The sequence below is a fragment of the Trichomycterus rosablanca genome, chromosome 10 (assembly GCF_030014385.1).
Source record: "Trichomycterus rosablanca isolate fTriRos1 chromosome 10, fTriRos1.hap1, whole genome shotgun sequence".
Lineage (NCBI taxonomy): Eukaryota > Metazoa > Chordata > Actinopteri > Siluriformes > Trichomycteridae > Trichomycterus > Trichomycterus rosablanca.
The window spans coordinates 27,835,908-27,853,463 of NC_085997.1; the positions used below are offsets into that span (position 1 = coordinate 27,835,908).

Consider the following 17,556-nt stretch of genomic DNA (forward strand, 5'->3'; position numbering starts at 1 on the left):
AAAAATGGTGTTTTTGAGAGGTAAATGCACAGTCCAGATTCAAACCGGCCCCAAAGCCTAGGTGCAGTAAAAGGCAGAACTTTTAAAGCCGATCTGTTTTGGTGATATATTTCAATATTTCAGTGAATCTTTTATCTATCCCATTCTCCTCCTAACTACAGACAATAACGTGCATCCTCTAAAACACACAAAGCCAAACAGACCACTTTACAAGCTGCAGGTTATGCAGTCTCATTGGTCAGATGAATGTTCTTAGAGGAAGTCGCTAACGACCCTCATCCATACACATAAGCTTACAGATGCCAGGACTGGCTAACATTGCATGATTAATAAAGGAGAAAACCAGAGCTAATCAGCTTCCAGGTTTCAGCCATGACTGCAAACAAACTCTGGACCAACTTTCTGTTAAGCTATTCTGGAGCCACAAATGCTTTCGTGAACTGGTTTATTTGAATGAATCAAACTGTCAAAGAACAAGCTGTCAAGTCAAGCTGGTTTCCAAGATGAAAAAAATCAAATGAGTTTTTTAATATTATTAAATTCAAATATATAATAATATACTTTTATACAACCCAAAATTAGAACACGCTGGGGTGGTATGAAAATGCTAATAAAAAACCTGCAGAGTTTCTTACATTTACTTTGATTTTGATTTCACTGCAGATGGTATGAACCCAATATATTTCATGTTTTATCTGCTCAACTTCATTTCATTTATTAATAAACATCCATTCCTGCATTTCAGGCCTGCAACACATTCCAAAAACAGTTGGGCCAGTAAAGCATTTACCACTTTGTAATGTTGCCATTCCTTTTCACCACACTTAAAAGACATTTTGGCACCGAGGATACCAAGTGATTTAGTGTTTCAGGTTTTATTTTGTCTCATTATTCCTGCAAACACATTTTAAGATGTGTAACAGTACAGGGTCGTCGCTGTCGCAGTTTTCTTTTTAAAATTCTCCACACATTCTCTATTGGGGACAGGTCAGGACTGCAGGCAGGTCAGTCTCATGGACGTCCCTGGAAAAGATGACATCTTGAAGGCAGCACATGTTGCTCTAAGATCTCAATGTACTTTTCTGCATTAATGCTGCCATCACAGAATTGTAAATGACCTTTGCCAAGGGCACTGACACCGCCCCATACCATGACAGACCCTGGCTTTTGGACTTGTTGCTGATAACAGTCTGGATGGTCCTTTTCGTCTTTGGTCCAGAGCGTCCATTTTTCCAAAAATGAAATGCTGATTCATCTGACCACATTACACGTTTCCACTGTGTGATGGTCCACCCTAGATGCCTACAAGCCCAGAGAAGACACGTTGCTTCTGGACATGGTTAACATAAGGCTTCTTGTTTGCACAGTAAAGTTTTAAGTGGCATTTGTGCATGTAACTCTGTATTGTAGTGCTTTACAAAGGTTTACTACAGTAATCCCTCACCCATGCGGTTATATCAGCTATTGTTGAGTGGCGGTTCTTGATGCAGTGCCGTCTGAGGGATCGAAGATCACGGGCGTTCAGCTTAAGCTTGTGCTCTTGGCCTTTACGCACTGAAATTCCTCCTGATTCCATGAATGGTTTAATGATATTATGCACTGTAGAGGGAGAAATATGCAAATCCCTTCTAATCTTTTTTTGAGGTACATTGTTTTTAAACATTTCAATAACTTTCTCACACATTTGTTGACAAACTGGAGATCCTCTGATCATCTTTGCTCATTAAAGACTCAGCCTTTCCTGGATGCTGCTTTTGTACCAAACCATGATTACAATCACCTGTTAACATCACCTGTTTGGAATCACATTACTATTTAGTTTTTTCACCTCATTACTAGCCCTAAATTGCCCCCGTCCTGACTTTTTTTTGGAATGTGTTGCAGACCTGAAATGCAGAAATGGATGAATATTAATAAATGAAATGAAGTTGAGCAGATAAAACATGAAATATCTCCGGTTCATCCTGTCTGCAATCAAATAAAAGACAAAGTAAATGTAAGAATCACTGTGCTTTTATTTTATCTGCATTTTCCATACTGTCCAAACTTTTTATGATTTGGGGTTGTATTTATTGATACATTTAAGCAATTTTGGGCACACAAGTGGACATACTTTTGAGTTAATATGAAAAACATCTACTTTAGTAGATCCAAGTGTTTATTCAGCCCCCAGCATCATACTTGTTGGAACATCATTTTGCCTCAAAAACCTTTAATAGGTCTGCGGAAAGATGTTTCAAGCAGAGGGGTGGGGATGCAAACCGAATCTAAAGTGTAACGCAAGGCAATTCACACGAACGCACACTTACACACATACACACACTACAGGCACAGGAGGAGTGAAATAAACAGCCCAAATAAGCAATAATAGCTTGGCAGCAATGTCACATCGTGTGCAGCCTAATACAGCGAGTTTTATTCTGATATGTGCAAGTAAAGCCACTTATTCTTTTATTAGTTTTATATTTCTGTTTTCAGCTGTTTTTCAGCATAGCAGAGCCTCACACTAATGCTAATAAGCAATTTTAGTAAGTGCTAACAAGCTTCTGACTTCTGTCTTGTGGAATCTTTACCCGTTCTTCTCAAGTAATTGCTTCCAGTTCATTGAGGTTTGATGACATTCATGCTGCATTGTTTTTATATTTTTTCCCCCACAGAGCAGGTATTATTTAGGTGGTGGATCATTCTCAGCACTGCAGTGACACTGACATGGTGCTGGTATGAGTGGATCGGACTCAGCAGTGCTGCTGGAGTTTTTAAATACCGTGTCCACTCACTTTCCACTCTATTAGACACTCCTACCTAGTTGGTCCAACTTGTAGATGTAAAGTCAGAGACGATTGCTGTATTGTTACTGTATTGCTGCTGTTCTCTGTTCTAGCGCCGAAGTGGTGGAATGAACTTCCTCTGTCTGTCCGAACATCTGAGTCTCTTGCTGTCTTTAAAAAACGATTAAAAACCCACCTTTTTACTAAACACTTAGGCTGACTTGTACTTATTTACTAGCATTTTGTTCCATTCTTTTCCATTTAAAAAAAAAAAAAAAAAAAAAAAAAAAAAAAAAAAAAAAGGCACTTTGGTTCTAACAGGTTTTAGCACATTTGTGTTCTTTGACTGTTGTTTTCCTAAACTTGAGAAATGAAATGTTCACCATAGAAGCACTTCTGTAAGTCGCTCTGGATAAGAGCGTCTGCTAAATGCTGAAAATGTAATGTAAATGTAAATGTTTGAGTTGGTCATCTTCTAAACCTTTATTAGAGATCACAGGACGCTGCCCACGGGGTGCTGTTGGCTGGATATATTTTTGGTCGATGGACTATTCTCAGTCCAGCAGTGACAGTGAGGTGTTTAAAAACTCCAGCAGCATTGCTGTGTCTGATCCACTCATACCAGCACAACACACACTAACACACCACCACCATGTCAGTATCACTGCAGTGCTGAGAATGACCCACCACCTAAATAATACCTGCTCTGTAATGGTCCTTTGAGGTCCTGACCATTGAAGACAACAACAAAGCATGCAGAGAAACAGGTGGACTACAGTCAGTAATTGTAGAACTACAAAGTGCTTCTATATGGTAAGTGGAGCTGATAAAATGGACAGTGAGTGTAGAAACAAGGAGGTGGTTTTAATGTTATGGCTGATCAGTGTATATTCCTCTTCAAAATGCCTTGACGTTTGTCCATAATACCAGTCACATAGACAAGCTTGTCAGCTCCTGTAGCAGAAATGCATCCCCACATCACTGACCCACCTCCATGCTTGACAGTGGGGATAGTATTCTTTTGATCACAAGCCTCGCCTCTCTTGCGACAGACCAACTGGTGACCACAAGGTCAAATAGTTTATTTTGTTACTCCATAGAACTGTGCACGAGGACTCTGCAGGCCTCTCCAATTTTCTTCTGCTGTATTCAACGAACCTTCCTGTGAGTCTGGCCATGAAGTGATTGGTTAAGTGATGATCTTATGGTAGGAAATAACACATTTGTCCCAGCTTTCATCAAGTCATCCTGCAATTTGAGGTTTTGAAATTTTCTCTTTGGGCTTTTTTGCTGCATAGGATATCATTCTAACTATCTAGCAATCACTAGAGATAACAAAGTTTCCACCTTGCAACACAGTAGCACCTACTAGGCAAAACCACCACACAAATTACCCTAGCATTTGCTTAGCAACTGCCTAGCAACCACTTGAAACAGCAAAGCAATACACTAGTAACAAACTGATTATACCCAAGGGATACCAGAGAGTTGCTTAAGCTCAACAATAACTGTATATTTGGTTTAACAAATGCACTCTACTTGTTATTGTTACCACTGAGCACCAGTATTGCAGAATATGGAACATGGACAGCAGTAGATTTTACTAATTTTACTGCTTAGTGTTAAGATAGTATGTAAAAAATACAACTGCTGTATGCCAATCTATACAGCAAGTAGTGATGGTGCCACATAGCTTTAGGTTTTTGGAGGACCTGGGTTTGTAGACCACTGATGCTGTCTGTGTTTACACTCGGTATACTGGTTTCCTCCCAACGTCTATAAACACATCACTTAATGAACTGGCTTTCATAAAGTATTCATTCATGGAGCCTATCCCAGCTTTTCAATGGGCACAAGGCACACAATAACACCCTGGACCATGGGGCGCCAGTCCATCGCAGGGCAGACACACACCCATTCATCTATAGGGAAATTCAGTGTCTCCAATTAACTTGACTGCATGTTTTTTGACTGTGGGAGGAAACCGGAGCACCCGGAGGAAACCCACGCAGACACGGGGAGAACATGCAAACTCCACACAGAAAGGACCCGAACCACCCCACCTGGGGATCGAAACCAGGACCTTCTTGCTGTGAGGCGACAGTGCTACCCACTTAGCCACCGTGCCACCCTTTTGTGTTTGTAAATCACTGATGCTGTCTGTGTTTACTCTGGGTATACTGGTTTCCTCTCAATGTCTATAAACACACCAGTTAATGAATTGGCTTTCATAAAGTATTCATTAACTGTCTATTACTAATCAGTGTGTTTAGGAGGGTAAATACAAGTTCTAAGTAAAGAAAATATTCATACAACCAAGTTCAACTAGACAGAGCATTCACTCACTCATCTCAGTCATTGTCTTAACCGCTTATTCAATTAGCCTATCCCAGCTTTTCAATGGGCGCAAGGCACACAGTAACACCCTGGACCATGGGGCGCCAGTCCATCGCAGGGCAGACATACACATCCACACATATATACACACACCTATTCACCTATAGGGCAATTCAGTGTCTTCAATTAACCTGACTGCATGTTTTTGGACTGTGAGAGGAAACCAGAGCACCCGGAGGAAACCAGAGCACCCGGAGGAAACACACGCAGACACAGGGAGAACATGCAAACTCCACACAGAAAGGACCCGGACCACCCCACCTGGGGGATCGAACCCAGGATCTTCTTGCTGTGATATGCTGGGGTATACTGATTTCCTCCCAACGTCTATAAACAAACCAGTTAATGAATTGGCTTTCATAAAGTATTCATTTAAACTTCCTATTACTAACTGGTGTGTTTGGGAGGGTAAATACAAGTTCTAAGTAAAGAAAAGTTCAACTAGAGAGCATTCACAATTTGTAAAAAATTTACATAATATCTAAAGTCAAGCTGTTCTGTACCGGGTCATTAAATAAAGTGAATACTGAACTAAATCATTTTATAGCTACTCCAGCTTTTCAGTGTTTGAAACATGAAGTAAATTATTAATACCCCATGTCATGTTTCACAGCTGATGTTTGCAATAGATCATGAGCAGTTCTTTTGTTTTTAAAGATCAATCTCATCTTTTCAAAAAAATCTCTAAATATTTCTACAGCCTTTCCCAGCCAACCAAAAATCAGTCTTCTGAGATCTTACCAATGCACTTCATGTTGAGAAAGCTGGTAGTTTTTTCTAGTATCAGCACATCTAATCAATTCTTGCATCCTGGATAGTGTTTATGATCAATTTTTCTGGTCCTTCTTCATGATTTACAGTATTTTTTATCCACAACAGTGATGTTTCATGCTCACTCAACACTATTATTACTAGGCTGTTCAGTGTATTACTGCTTTTTAATGTATCCCTTAGCTGGCTATTAAACTACTAGCTATTAAACTATCAAATTATTATAAAGCTATAAAAAATAATGGCAGAACAAAAATATCTTGTCAGGGCCGTGGTGGATCGGCATCTATTTAGAAACACTGGGTCTAAATACTGGGGTACACCTCAGACAGGTGGCCAATTCATCACAGGGCAGTTAACTCAAGCACAGCTGAGGGTTTTTGAAAACTGGTGAATTTTATTTGTATTGTATACACTGCCTGGCCAAAAAAAAGGTCACACACTCTAATATTTTGTTGGACCGCCTTTAGCTTTGATTACGGCACGCATTCGCCGTGGCATCGTTTCCACAAGCTTCTGCAATGTCACAACATTTATTTCTGTCCAGAGTTGCATTAATTTTTCCCCAAGATCTTGTATTGATGATGGGAGATTTGGACCACTGTGCAAAGTCTTCTCCAGCACATCCCAAAGATTCTCAATGGGGTTCAGGTCTGGACTCTGTGGTGGCCAATCCATGTGTGAAAATGATGTCTCATGCTCCCTGAACCACTCTTTCACAATTTGAGCCCGATGAATCCTGGTATTGTCATCTTGGAATATGCCCGTGCCATCAGGGAAGAAAAAAATCCATTGATGGAATAACCTGGTCGTTCAGTATATTCAGGTAGTCAGCTGACCTCATTCTTTGGGCACATCACGTTGCTGAACCTAGACCTGACCAACTGCAGCAACCGCAGATTATAGCACTGCCCACACAGGCTTGTACGGTAGGCACTAGGCATGATGGGTGCATCACTTCAGCCGCCTCTCTTTTTACCCTGATGCGCCCATCACTCTGGAACAGGGTAAATCTGGACTCATCAGACCACATGACCTTCTTCCATTGCTCCAGAGTCCAATCTTTATGCTCCCTAGCAAATTGAAGCCGTTTTTGCCGGTCAGCCTCACTGACAAGTGGTTTTCTTAAGGCTACACAGCTGTTTAGTCCCAATTCCTTGAGTTCCCTTCACATTGTGTGTGGAAATGCTTTTACTTTCACTTTTAAACATATCCCTGAGTTCTACTGTTGTTTTTCTACCAAAAGTTTAAGTGATCGCCGATCACGATCATTCAAGATTTTTTTCCGACCACATTCCTTCCTCGAAGATGATGTTTCCCCACTGTCCTTCCACTTTTTAATAATGCGTTGGACAGTTCTAAACCCGATTTTAGTAGTTTAAACAATCTCCTTAGATGTTTTTTCTGCTTGATGCATGCCAATAATTTGACCCTTCTGAAACAGATTAACATCTTTTCCACGACCACAGGATGTGTCTTTCGACATGGTTGTTTAACAAATGAGAAGCTACTCACTGCATCATTTAGGGTTAGGCGGTGTATATACAGTGGGGGAAATAAGTATTTGATCCCCTGCTGATTTTGTAAGTTTACCCCCTTACAAATACTTGAACAGTCTATAATTTTTATGGAAGGTTTATTTTAACAGAGAGAGACAGAATATCAACAAAAAATCCAGAAAAAAAACATTAAATAAAAGTTATACATTAATTTGTATTTAATTAAGGGAAATAAGTATTTGATCCCCTACCAACCAGCAAGAATTCTGACCCCCACAGACCGGTTATGTGCCCATGAGGCACACAAATTAGTCCTGTCCCTGTATAAAAGACTCCTGTCACAGAATCAGTTTCTTCCATTCAAATCTCTCAACCACCATGGGCAAGACCAAAGAGCTATCAAAGGACGTCAGGGACAAGATTGTAGACCTGCACAAGGCTGGAATGGGCTACAAGACCATCAGCAAGAAGCTTGCTGAGAAAGAGACCACTGTTGGTGCGATAATTCGAAAATGGAAGAAATACAAGATCACAGTCAATCACCCTCACTCTGGAGCTCCATGCAAGATCTCACCTGGTGGGGTAAGAATGATTCTGAGAAAGGTGAGGTCAGTCCAGAATTACACGGGAGGAGCTTGTCAATGATCTCAAGGGAGCTGGGAGCGGAGAAATGCTGGATATGACCCCAAGAACACCATCCCCACTGGGCATTTCTCTGCCTCCAAACACGGCGAGTGGAGTTGATGCCAAAGAGCTCAATTTTGGTCTCATATGACCATATCACATTCTCCCAAGCTTTCTCTGAATCATTCAGGTGTTCATTGGCAAACTTCAGACGGGCCTGTACATGAGCCTTCTTGAGCAGAGGGAGTTTGCGGGCACTGCAGGATCTCAATCCATTACGGCGAAGTGTGTTACTAATGGTTTTCTTGGTGACTGTGCTCCCAGCTCCCTTGAGATCATTGACAAGCTCCTCCCGTGTAATTCTGGGCTGACCTCACCTTTCTGAGAATCATTCTTACCCCACCAGGTGAGATCTTGCATGGAGCTCCAGAGTGAGGGTGATTGACTGTGATCTTGTATTTCTTCAATTTTCGAATTATCGTACCAGCAGTGGTCTCTTTCTCACCAAGCTTCTTGCTGATGGTCTTGTAGCCCATTCCAGCCTTGTGCAGGTCTACAATCTTGTCCCTGACGTCCTTTGATAGCTCTTTGGTCTTGCCCATGCTGGTTGAGAGATTTGAACGGAAGAAACTGATTCTGTGACCGATGTCTTTTATACAGGGACAGGACTAATTTGTGTGCCTCATGGGCACATAACTGGTCTGTGGGGGTCAGAATTCTTGCTGGTTGGTAGGGGATCAAATACTTATTTCCCTTAATTAAATACAAATTAATTAATAACTTTTATTTAATGTTTTTTTTCTGGATTTTTTGTTGATATTCTGTCTCTCTCTGTTAAAATAAACCTTCCATAAAAAATATAGACTGTTCAAGTCTTTGTAAGGGGGTAAACTTACAAAATCAGCAGGGGATCAAATACTTATTTTCCCCACTGTATATATAATATATAATATAATATATATATATATATGCATTTTCTCCCCTTTTCCTCATGACTTTTTAGCGTGTCCAATTGCCCAATTGAGTCATGCTTCCTCTCCACTAATGCCAATCCCGCTCTGATTTGAGAACAGAGCTAACCCATGCCCCCTTCTGACACATGGGCAGCGGCCATTTGCATTTTGTCACCCAAGCTAGGCGAGTGCATATATGTGAATCAGCCTTGTGTACGAAGAGACACCCTGATCAGCGCACTTTTTTCCCCCGCCTTTGTGCAGGCGGCATCAATCAGCAGTAGGGCATCAGTTATGAGGAGTCCCTATCCTGCTTAATACCCCACCCCATATGAACAACAGGCCAATTGTTGTTCATGTGGCCGCTCAGCCCAGCCGGATGGCAGAGCCGAGATTCAATACGATGTATTAAAACCCCCAGCACTGGTGTGCTAGTGTGTGTTTTTACCACTGCGCCACCTGAGCGGCATGTATTATAATTATTTAAACCAAAACTTTCAATTAAATAAATAACCATATACACCGATGAGGCAGAACATCATGACCACCTTCCTAATATTGTGTTGGTCCCCCTTTTGCTGCCAAAAAAGCCCTGACCCATCGAGGCATGGACTCCACTAGACCCCTAAAGGTGTGCTGTGAAATCTGGCACCAAGATGTTAGCAGAAGATCCTTTAACTCCTGTAAATTGTGAGGTGGGGCCTCCATGGATAGGACTTGTTTGTCCAGCACATCCCACAGATGCTCGATTGGATTAAGATCGGGGGAATTTGGAGGCCAAGTCAACACCTCAAACTCATTTTTGTGCTCCTCAAATGCTTTGTGGCAGGGCACATTATCCTGCTGAAAGAGGCCACAGCCATCAGGGAATACTGTTTCCATGAAAGGATGTACATGGTCTGCAACAATGCTTAGGCCAACATGGCCAACAATGCCACTCATGACCCTGTCGCCGGTTTACCACTGTTCCTTCCTTGAACCACTTTTGATAGAGACTGACCACTGCAGACCGGGAACACCCCACAAGAGCTGCAGTTTTGGAGATGCTCTGACCCAGTTGTCTAGCCATCACAATTTGGCCCTTGTCAAACTCACTCAAATCCTTACGCTCGCCCATTTTTCCTGCTTCTAACATCAACTTTGAGGATAAAATGTTCACTTGCTGCCTAATATATACCACCCACTAACAGGTGCCGTGATGAAGAGATAATCACTTAATCTGGTACAGCCTAAACTTTGTTAGAACCATAACCTAAAGTTAAGGTACATCTAAAATCTTAAATATATGACTAATTTTAACTGTGCCGATTCCAACCACTGAAATGAGTTAAGTGTAATTTTAGAATTTGGATTAAACTATTATTAAAAATAATAATAATAATAAAAAGTTTCAGGACAAAATATTAGTTTTATTAAAACCAACATTATGAAGCATCATATAAAAAAAAAACCAAGTCTATTCAGTACTCCACGTTTGGAGAATGTCCAAAACACTCGCAGGCAGGTGGTAGTTGCTCATATGGGGGTAGAATTCTCAAATAAGCACAAACCCCAGGTTCATGTCTGGTGTAATTGTGCAGATCCCTACACTACAGTCTTATTGAACAGAACAGCTGGCATGAGGACTGAGTCAGAGACACACAGCCAGACCGAGAGTGTCCGATGGGCTCTGAGCCAGAGTCGAGCAGCAGCCGGTACAGTACGTTGCTCAGTTATCCTTGGAAGCCCCTTTCAGACTGGTTTTAAGTTTTTTCTTCTCCTTCTGCCCCATAGCACGATACACTTTCTTTCTCTCTTCCTTCTGCCTTTTAAGCTTCTCTGACTCCTGCTTTTCCCTCTGCTTCAGGAATTCTTTGTGCTTGACGTGCTGCTCCTCGTTTGCCTTCTTAGTCTTGTGACTGTAGACTGTACTCAGAGCGCTGAGCAATGCTGCCACCTGGTGGAGATGGAAAATATTAAATAACAAGCAACACTACAATACACACAGTCTACACCGATCAGCCATAACATTAAAACCACCTCCTTGTTTCTACAATCACTGTCCATTTTATCAGCTCCACTTACCATATAGAACCACTTTGTAGTTCTACAATTACTGACTGTAGTCCATCTGTTTTTCTGCACGCTTTGTTATCCCTCTTTCATGCTGTTCTTCAATGGTCAGGACTCCGGTATTATTTGGGTGGTAGATCTTCTCAGCAGTGCAGTGACACTGACATGGTGGTGTGTTGTTAGTGCGTGTTGTGCTGGTATGACCTTTAAACACCTCACTGTCACTGCTGGACTGAGAATAGTCCACCAACCAAAAATGTCCAGCCAACAGCGCCCCATAGACAGCGTCCTGTGACCACTCATGAAGGTCTAGAAGATGACCAACTCAAACAGCAGCAATAGATGAGTGATCGTCTCTGACTTTACATCTACAAGGTGGACCAACTAGGTAGGAGTGTCTAATAGAGCGGACGGTGAGTGGTCAACTTCAGCAGCGCTGCTGTGTCTTATCCACTCATACCAGCACAACACACACTAACACACCACCACCATGTCAGTGTCACTGCAGTGCTGAGAATGATCCACCACCTAAATAATACCTGCTCTGTGGTGGTCCTGACCATTGAAGAACAGGGTAAAAGGCAGGCTAAAAAAGTATGCAGAGTAACAGATGGACTACAGTCAGTAATTGTAGAACTACAAAATGCTTCTATATGGTAAGTGGAGCTGATAAATGGACAGTGAGTGTAGAAACAAGGAGGTGGTTTTAATGTTATGGCTGATCAGTGTATGTAAAAGAGTTGTAATAATGTCACACAGCAACCCAGCTTTGATTCATATCTCTGGTCAATGGCTGTGTGGAGTTTAGGATACCTCTGGCTACTTTAGTCTACTCCTACTAACTAAAATCATACCAGTAGGCTGATTGGTTGTTTCTAATGTGGGAGGGAGTGAATGAGTGAGGTCTTGCAATGGACATGCACCTCACCCTGTGTTTATTCTCACTACACGGCCAGTGTTTAAGAGGATCTGGACCCATAATTGATTATTATTAATACGTTCAGGCTCAGACAAGTGTGCAGTAACCGGCTGCATCTTTTCACCTGCATGAGACGAGTTATAATGGGGCTTAGTCTTACGCATGGAGAGTCATGCACTGATCTCCATTATCGCTCGCCTCTGATGCAGGCGCCATCGATCAGCCAGCAAGTCATAAATGCGCTATGATGGAATTATTTTCGACATCCAACCCTGACAAGCAGGCCAGTCATTGTCCATGTAGGCGCCCAGCCTGCCGGTAGCAGAGCCGAGATTCAAACTCACAATGTTGTCAGCTCTGGTGTGCTAGTGTGTTTTACCGCTGCACCACCTCAGCTGAGCTTTTTTAAATGGTAAAAATAAAACATGAAATTTGACAAGCAGGGACCAAATGTTAACACAGCTCAATGAAACCTGTGATCATATAGACCTGATCACCGGTTCCATTGTCATGCAAAGGGGCGCTGTCTGTTGTTATGCAAATCAACTGCATATAAGGTTGGAGTATTCACCACCAGCTCAGACTGAAGAAGTCACTTGAATGAGTGACGAAACTTTGACGTTTCTTTACACCAAACTTGTGTCCGAATTAACTGATTCAACGCTGTGGATTTGTTATCCGTTTTACAGGCCAGTTAGTAATACTGATGATGATCATGACTGTCCAACAGATTGTCTGTTTAAATAGAACTGCATGCATTTGTGAAAATACAAAACCTGAGCAAGCTGAGATGTAAACAGTGCTAACCTTACAGAAAGGTGTCTGATAAAACATATGTGCTGTTACATAAAGCAACAATTAATCAAGCTTTACATATAATAGTGAATAATTAGTAATTTGCTGACACCACTAAAACCTAATTGCCATGCAAACATAAGAAAATGGAAATAATTCTCCTGTACTGTTGAGATTCAATCGATATCTATCTACCTATGTCTGTCCGTCTGTCTATCTACCGATCTATCTAACTGTCTATCCGTCTATCTATCTATCCATCTGTCTGTCTGTCTGTCTATCCATTTGTCTATCCATCTGTCTATCCATCCATCCATCTGTCTATCCATCTGTCTGTCCGTCCATCTATCTATCTGTCTGGGCGGCACGGTGGCTAAGTGGGTAGCACTGTCGCCTCACAGCAAAAAGGTCCTGGGTTCGATCCCCAGGTGGGGCGGTCTGGGTCCTTTCTGTGTGGAGTTTGCATGTTCTCCCCGTGTCTGCGTGGGTTTACTCCGGGAGCTCCGGTTTCCTCCCACAGTCCAAAAACATGCAAGTGAGGTGTATTGGAGATACAAAATTGTCCATGACTGTGTTTGATATAACCTTGTGTGAACTGATGAACCTTGTGTAATGAGTAACTACTGTTCCTGTCATGAATGTAACCAAAGTGTAAAACATGACGTTAAAATCCTAATAAACAAACAAAAATCTATCCGTCTATCTGTCTATCCGTCTATCTGTCTATCCGTCTATCTATATGTCCATCCATCCCATCCATCCCATCCCGTCCGTCCGTCCGTCCGTCCGTCCGTAAATTTGACAGCATGGTTTTAAAAAGCTATGCTCTGGAGCTACACTGGATTAACTTTAAACCCTGAAAATTGTATTAAGTTTATTGGGAGAGGGAAGCTCACCTTTCTCTCGTGTGGCTCCCGGATCACGGCGACTCTCTTCAGATCTCTGGGAGTTTTACCCTTGGCCTGTTGCTGTTTGGGTTTGCTCTTGAACGGCAAAGCCTTCTGTAGCTCTTTAGGAACGTGCAGTTGGTTAAAGTGCCGCATTTGTCTCTCGATCGGCTACAATAAACAAGAATAATTAATTATTTAGACATTATGAACTAAATGAGTCAGGCTTACACGTGGACAGCAAAATTAAAGATATTTATTTCTAAAATCATGAATAGAGCTGTGTACCTTGTATAGAGAGTCCTGGTTGGGTGTGTTTTTGATTCCCAGGTCATGTTTGAGTTGTCCAAGTGTCCTCATGCCTGTCCATGTGTTCTTCTGACCAACAGGCATGAGTAAAGATGTCACAGGGATATAAAGCTGAGGAACTGAAACAGGGTACCAGGAGCGCAGGAACACAATATCTGTGCACACACACACACACACACAATTATTGATAGTGTATACCAGTACACACAAAAAAAGCACAAATCATTCCTTATAATAGAAAATAATAGAAAATAATAGAAAATAATAGAAAATAATAGAAGAATCAGTAGTCGTGACACATGGATCAAGGATCTGGAGTGCCAGGTCATATCAGATTTTTCTTTGTCAGTGTGTAGGCTGCTGTTAGAGAGAGAGAGGTGTATTTTTGCTGTTCTGTCCCAATCAGTTAGAACAAACATTGATACAGAAGCTGTAGGTTGCTACTCACTTCCAAATAAAGCCACATACTGATCAATTTGTCAGATAAAAACGCCAGGTTGCTAAAACCAGGTTAATAAAGTGATCTATCTATCCATCCATCCATCCATCCATCCATCCATCCATCCATCCATCCATCCATCCATCCATCCATCCATCCAATCTAATCTAATCTAATCTAAGAGAAAGCATCAATGTTGGGCAATGAAGCCTGATTTACAGTAGGTGTCCTAATTTACTCCCAACATGATGGACTGGGTTCAGTTCTTTTCAATATGTAGTTCTAGCCTGTGTTGAATGATCTTGAGGTTTTTTTTGTTTTGTTTTTTTACTGGTGTGTAATATAGGAGCTTTTTTCTTTAGCGAAGTCAATTTGTCTTCTGCTTCTAATTGCGTTCAAGGAAGGTATAATTGCTTCTCCTGTGCCCCCCGACGTGTGCTCAGTCCCCTTCTTTATGCCAGTGCTTCTGAACAGACGCCTCTATCCGCTAACCAGGGTCCTTGCACAGCGTTTTAAAGACCCCACCGACTTAATCCTGTCATTTCCCCACCCAGCAGACATGTTTGCCAATTTGTGTCTCGCTGCCAATTGTGCCTGCTGGATGGCGCCCAGCCAACTGGTAGCAGAGCCGATATTCAAACCAGGGTGTTCAGAATCTTGGCACTGGTGTGCTAGCGGAATATCCCGCTGTGCCACCTGGGTGCCAATATAGGAGCTTTTGTATAATTATTTGCACACTCCCCCTCATCTCCTTTCATTGTTTGTTTATTTATTTATTAGGATTTTAACGTCATGTTTTACACTTTGGTTACATTCATGACATAAACGGTAGTTACTCATTACACAAGGTTCATCAGTTCACAAGGTTATATCGAACACAGTCGTGGACAATTTAGTATCTCCAATTCACCTCACTTGCATCTCTTTGGACTGTGGGAGGAAACCCACACGGACACAGGGAGAACTCCACACAGAAAGGACCCGGACCGCCCCACCTGTGATTGACAGTTCTCTTGTGTAAGCATCATCAACAAATGCACCATGAAGCACATCAACCACAAGCCCAAAGCAAAGTAGTACAGGGTAACTGATGAAAAATCAGGTAGAGCTTTTATAATCCAACTTACCACTCATAAGCAGTCTGTCCTCAAATGTAGCTCTGAATGCCCCAGGTGGTGTACGCAAAGCCTTTTTTATCTGGCCTTTGACCCCACTGACTGTCCGTATAGAGGCACCCTCGAACTTGGCGACCTCCAGCACGGTGTTAAACATTCCCTAAGAAAATATTTTCAGCATTTAGCAGACACTTTTATCCAAAGCAACTTACAGTACTGTGAGTTGATAGACAATATTGTCTAAGCAATTGAGGGTTAAGGGCCTTGCTTAAGTGCCCAACAGTGGCAACCTGGCAGTAGTGCGGCTTGAACCAGCGACCCTTCGATTACTAGTCCAGTACCTTAACCGCTAGGCTACAACTGCCCCAAAATAAAAAGAGTAAATGATTTGACTATCTTTAAAAACATTTTGTACTTTTTATTTTTCTGCCAGTTCAATCAGAGCAGATTTAAAGCATTTTCTGTCTTAGAACAGTCCACATGAATTCTGAATGTTTTCAGTCCCCTTGAGCTTTTGCATACCTAATTATGTCGTGGATTTAATTTTAAACGGATATAATTGGCACTTTACCCATAAATCTACACTTAAACACCCATAAAGATTTTTTTTAATTAGTTAAAAATCAAAAACAAAATTCACTTATTCACAAAATTATTCAGACCCTTTGCTGTGGCACTCAAAATTGTAGTCAAATGCATCCTACTTCCTTTAATTATCCCCAAGATGTGTCTAGAGTCCACTTGGTGCTAACTGAAAAAAATACAGGACAAAAACCAAGCCATGAAGTCCCTGGAAGTCCCAAAAAACGGTCCCTGGATGTCCACAATCAAATTGTGTGAAGGATATAAAACAATATCGAAAGCTTTTAGTGTTCCCAGAACCACAGTGGTCTTAATCATTTTGGAAGAAGCTTGGTGCAACCTTAAATCCTCCTTGAGCTGTCCCAAATGGGCATATTGAACCTGTGGGATGGACAGCCATCTCTGTAGTACTGCCTAAATCAGGCTATGGTGCCTTGGGTTCAGAGATGGGGACTCGCGTCTGCGACTCACGTAAGTCGCACACACAGCGGCTTCAGACTCGACTCGGACTCGCTTCAAATGACTCAGACTCGACTCTTGACTCGCAAAAAAATGAGTCGTGAACAACAAGAGTCGCTAGTGTCAGAATGTGTTAGCATTAGTTACGTGTGACAATTATATATATACAGAATAATTATTATTATAAATGTTCTGCTCTCTAATAACGCTCCGGCCGTTTTAACCCGCAACGCACGCAACGGGTAAATGTTACAGCCAGCTTCCGGCATAGTGATAAACAGTTTGAAGTTCACTTCATCTGAACATTTTTGTTACCTTTGGATTGGAATCTCACTTAAAATGGTGGAATGCCCTACGTAGTGCACTTCACAGGAACAACTGGGGTGAATGGAACGCTCCTACAGAATTGGCGCTAATGGTTGAAAGACCGCTTTCTGAACCAATCAGACCTTCTGATTTTAATTTTTAGTAAGTAATGCTGTTATTTGCATTTATTCAGTTTGCATCATGTGTCAATGAAACACTTGATTGGCTTTCTAACGAGTTATTGTTTTATTTCACAACCGGGAAAAGTTTTGAGGTTTTTAATTATAAGCACATTTACAAAATAACGGATTATATTCCTAATGGGACACACGGTTATACATTTAATAGCATCTGGAAGAACATAAGCTAAGGTAAGCAGTGGTTATGATTTTTCTTGTTACGGAAATTACATTCATTTGCAGAATGACTAGGAAAGTAAAGGCACTAAGAAAAATGGCAAAATACAGTTGCTAATCTGTTGTTTTTTATCTGAACTTACATATTATTTGTTTATTTCTACGCTACATTTCCAATATGTTTTGTGTATATTATATTGACTCGTGACTTGACTCGAACTCTAGTCTAAAGACTGGTGACTTGACTCGGACTCTAGCCTAAAGACTCGTGACTTGACTCGGACTCTAGTCTAAAGACTCGTGACTTGACTCGGACTCTAGTCTA

General features: G+C 41.5%; 1 protein-coding gene across 1 annotated transcript in view; it reads right to left on the reverse strand.

Moving 5' to 3' along the window:
- Positions 1–10,400: 10,400 nt before the first annotated feature.
- Positions 10,401–17,556, reverse strand: part of bms1 (BMS1 ribosome biogenesis factor) — a 30,135-nt gene continuing 22,979 nt past the window's right edge. The window contains exons 20-23 of the mRNA XM_063003064.1: positions 15,541–15,688; positions 13,954–14,129; positions 13,675–13,836; positions 10,401–10,948 (exon numbers count right to left, since the gene is read on the reverse strand). Of these exons, the coding sequence (XP_062859134.1) occupies positions 10,721–10,948; positions 13,675–13,836; positions 13,954–14,129; positions 15,541–15,688 (714 nt within the window). The 3' untranslated portion in view covers positions 10,401–10,720. The remainder of the gene's footprint in view (positions 10,949–13,674; positions 13,837–13,953; positions 14,130–15,540; positions 15,689–17,556) is intronic.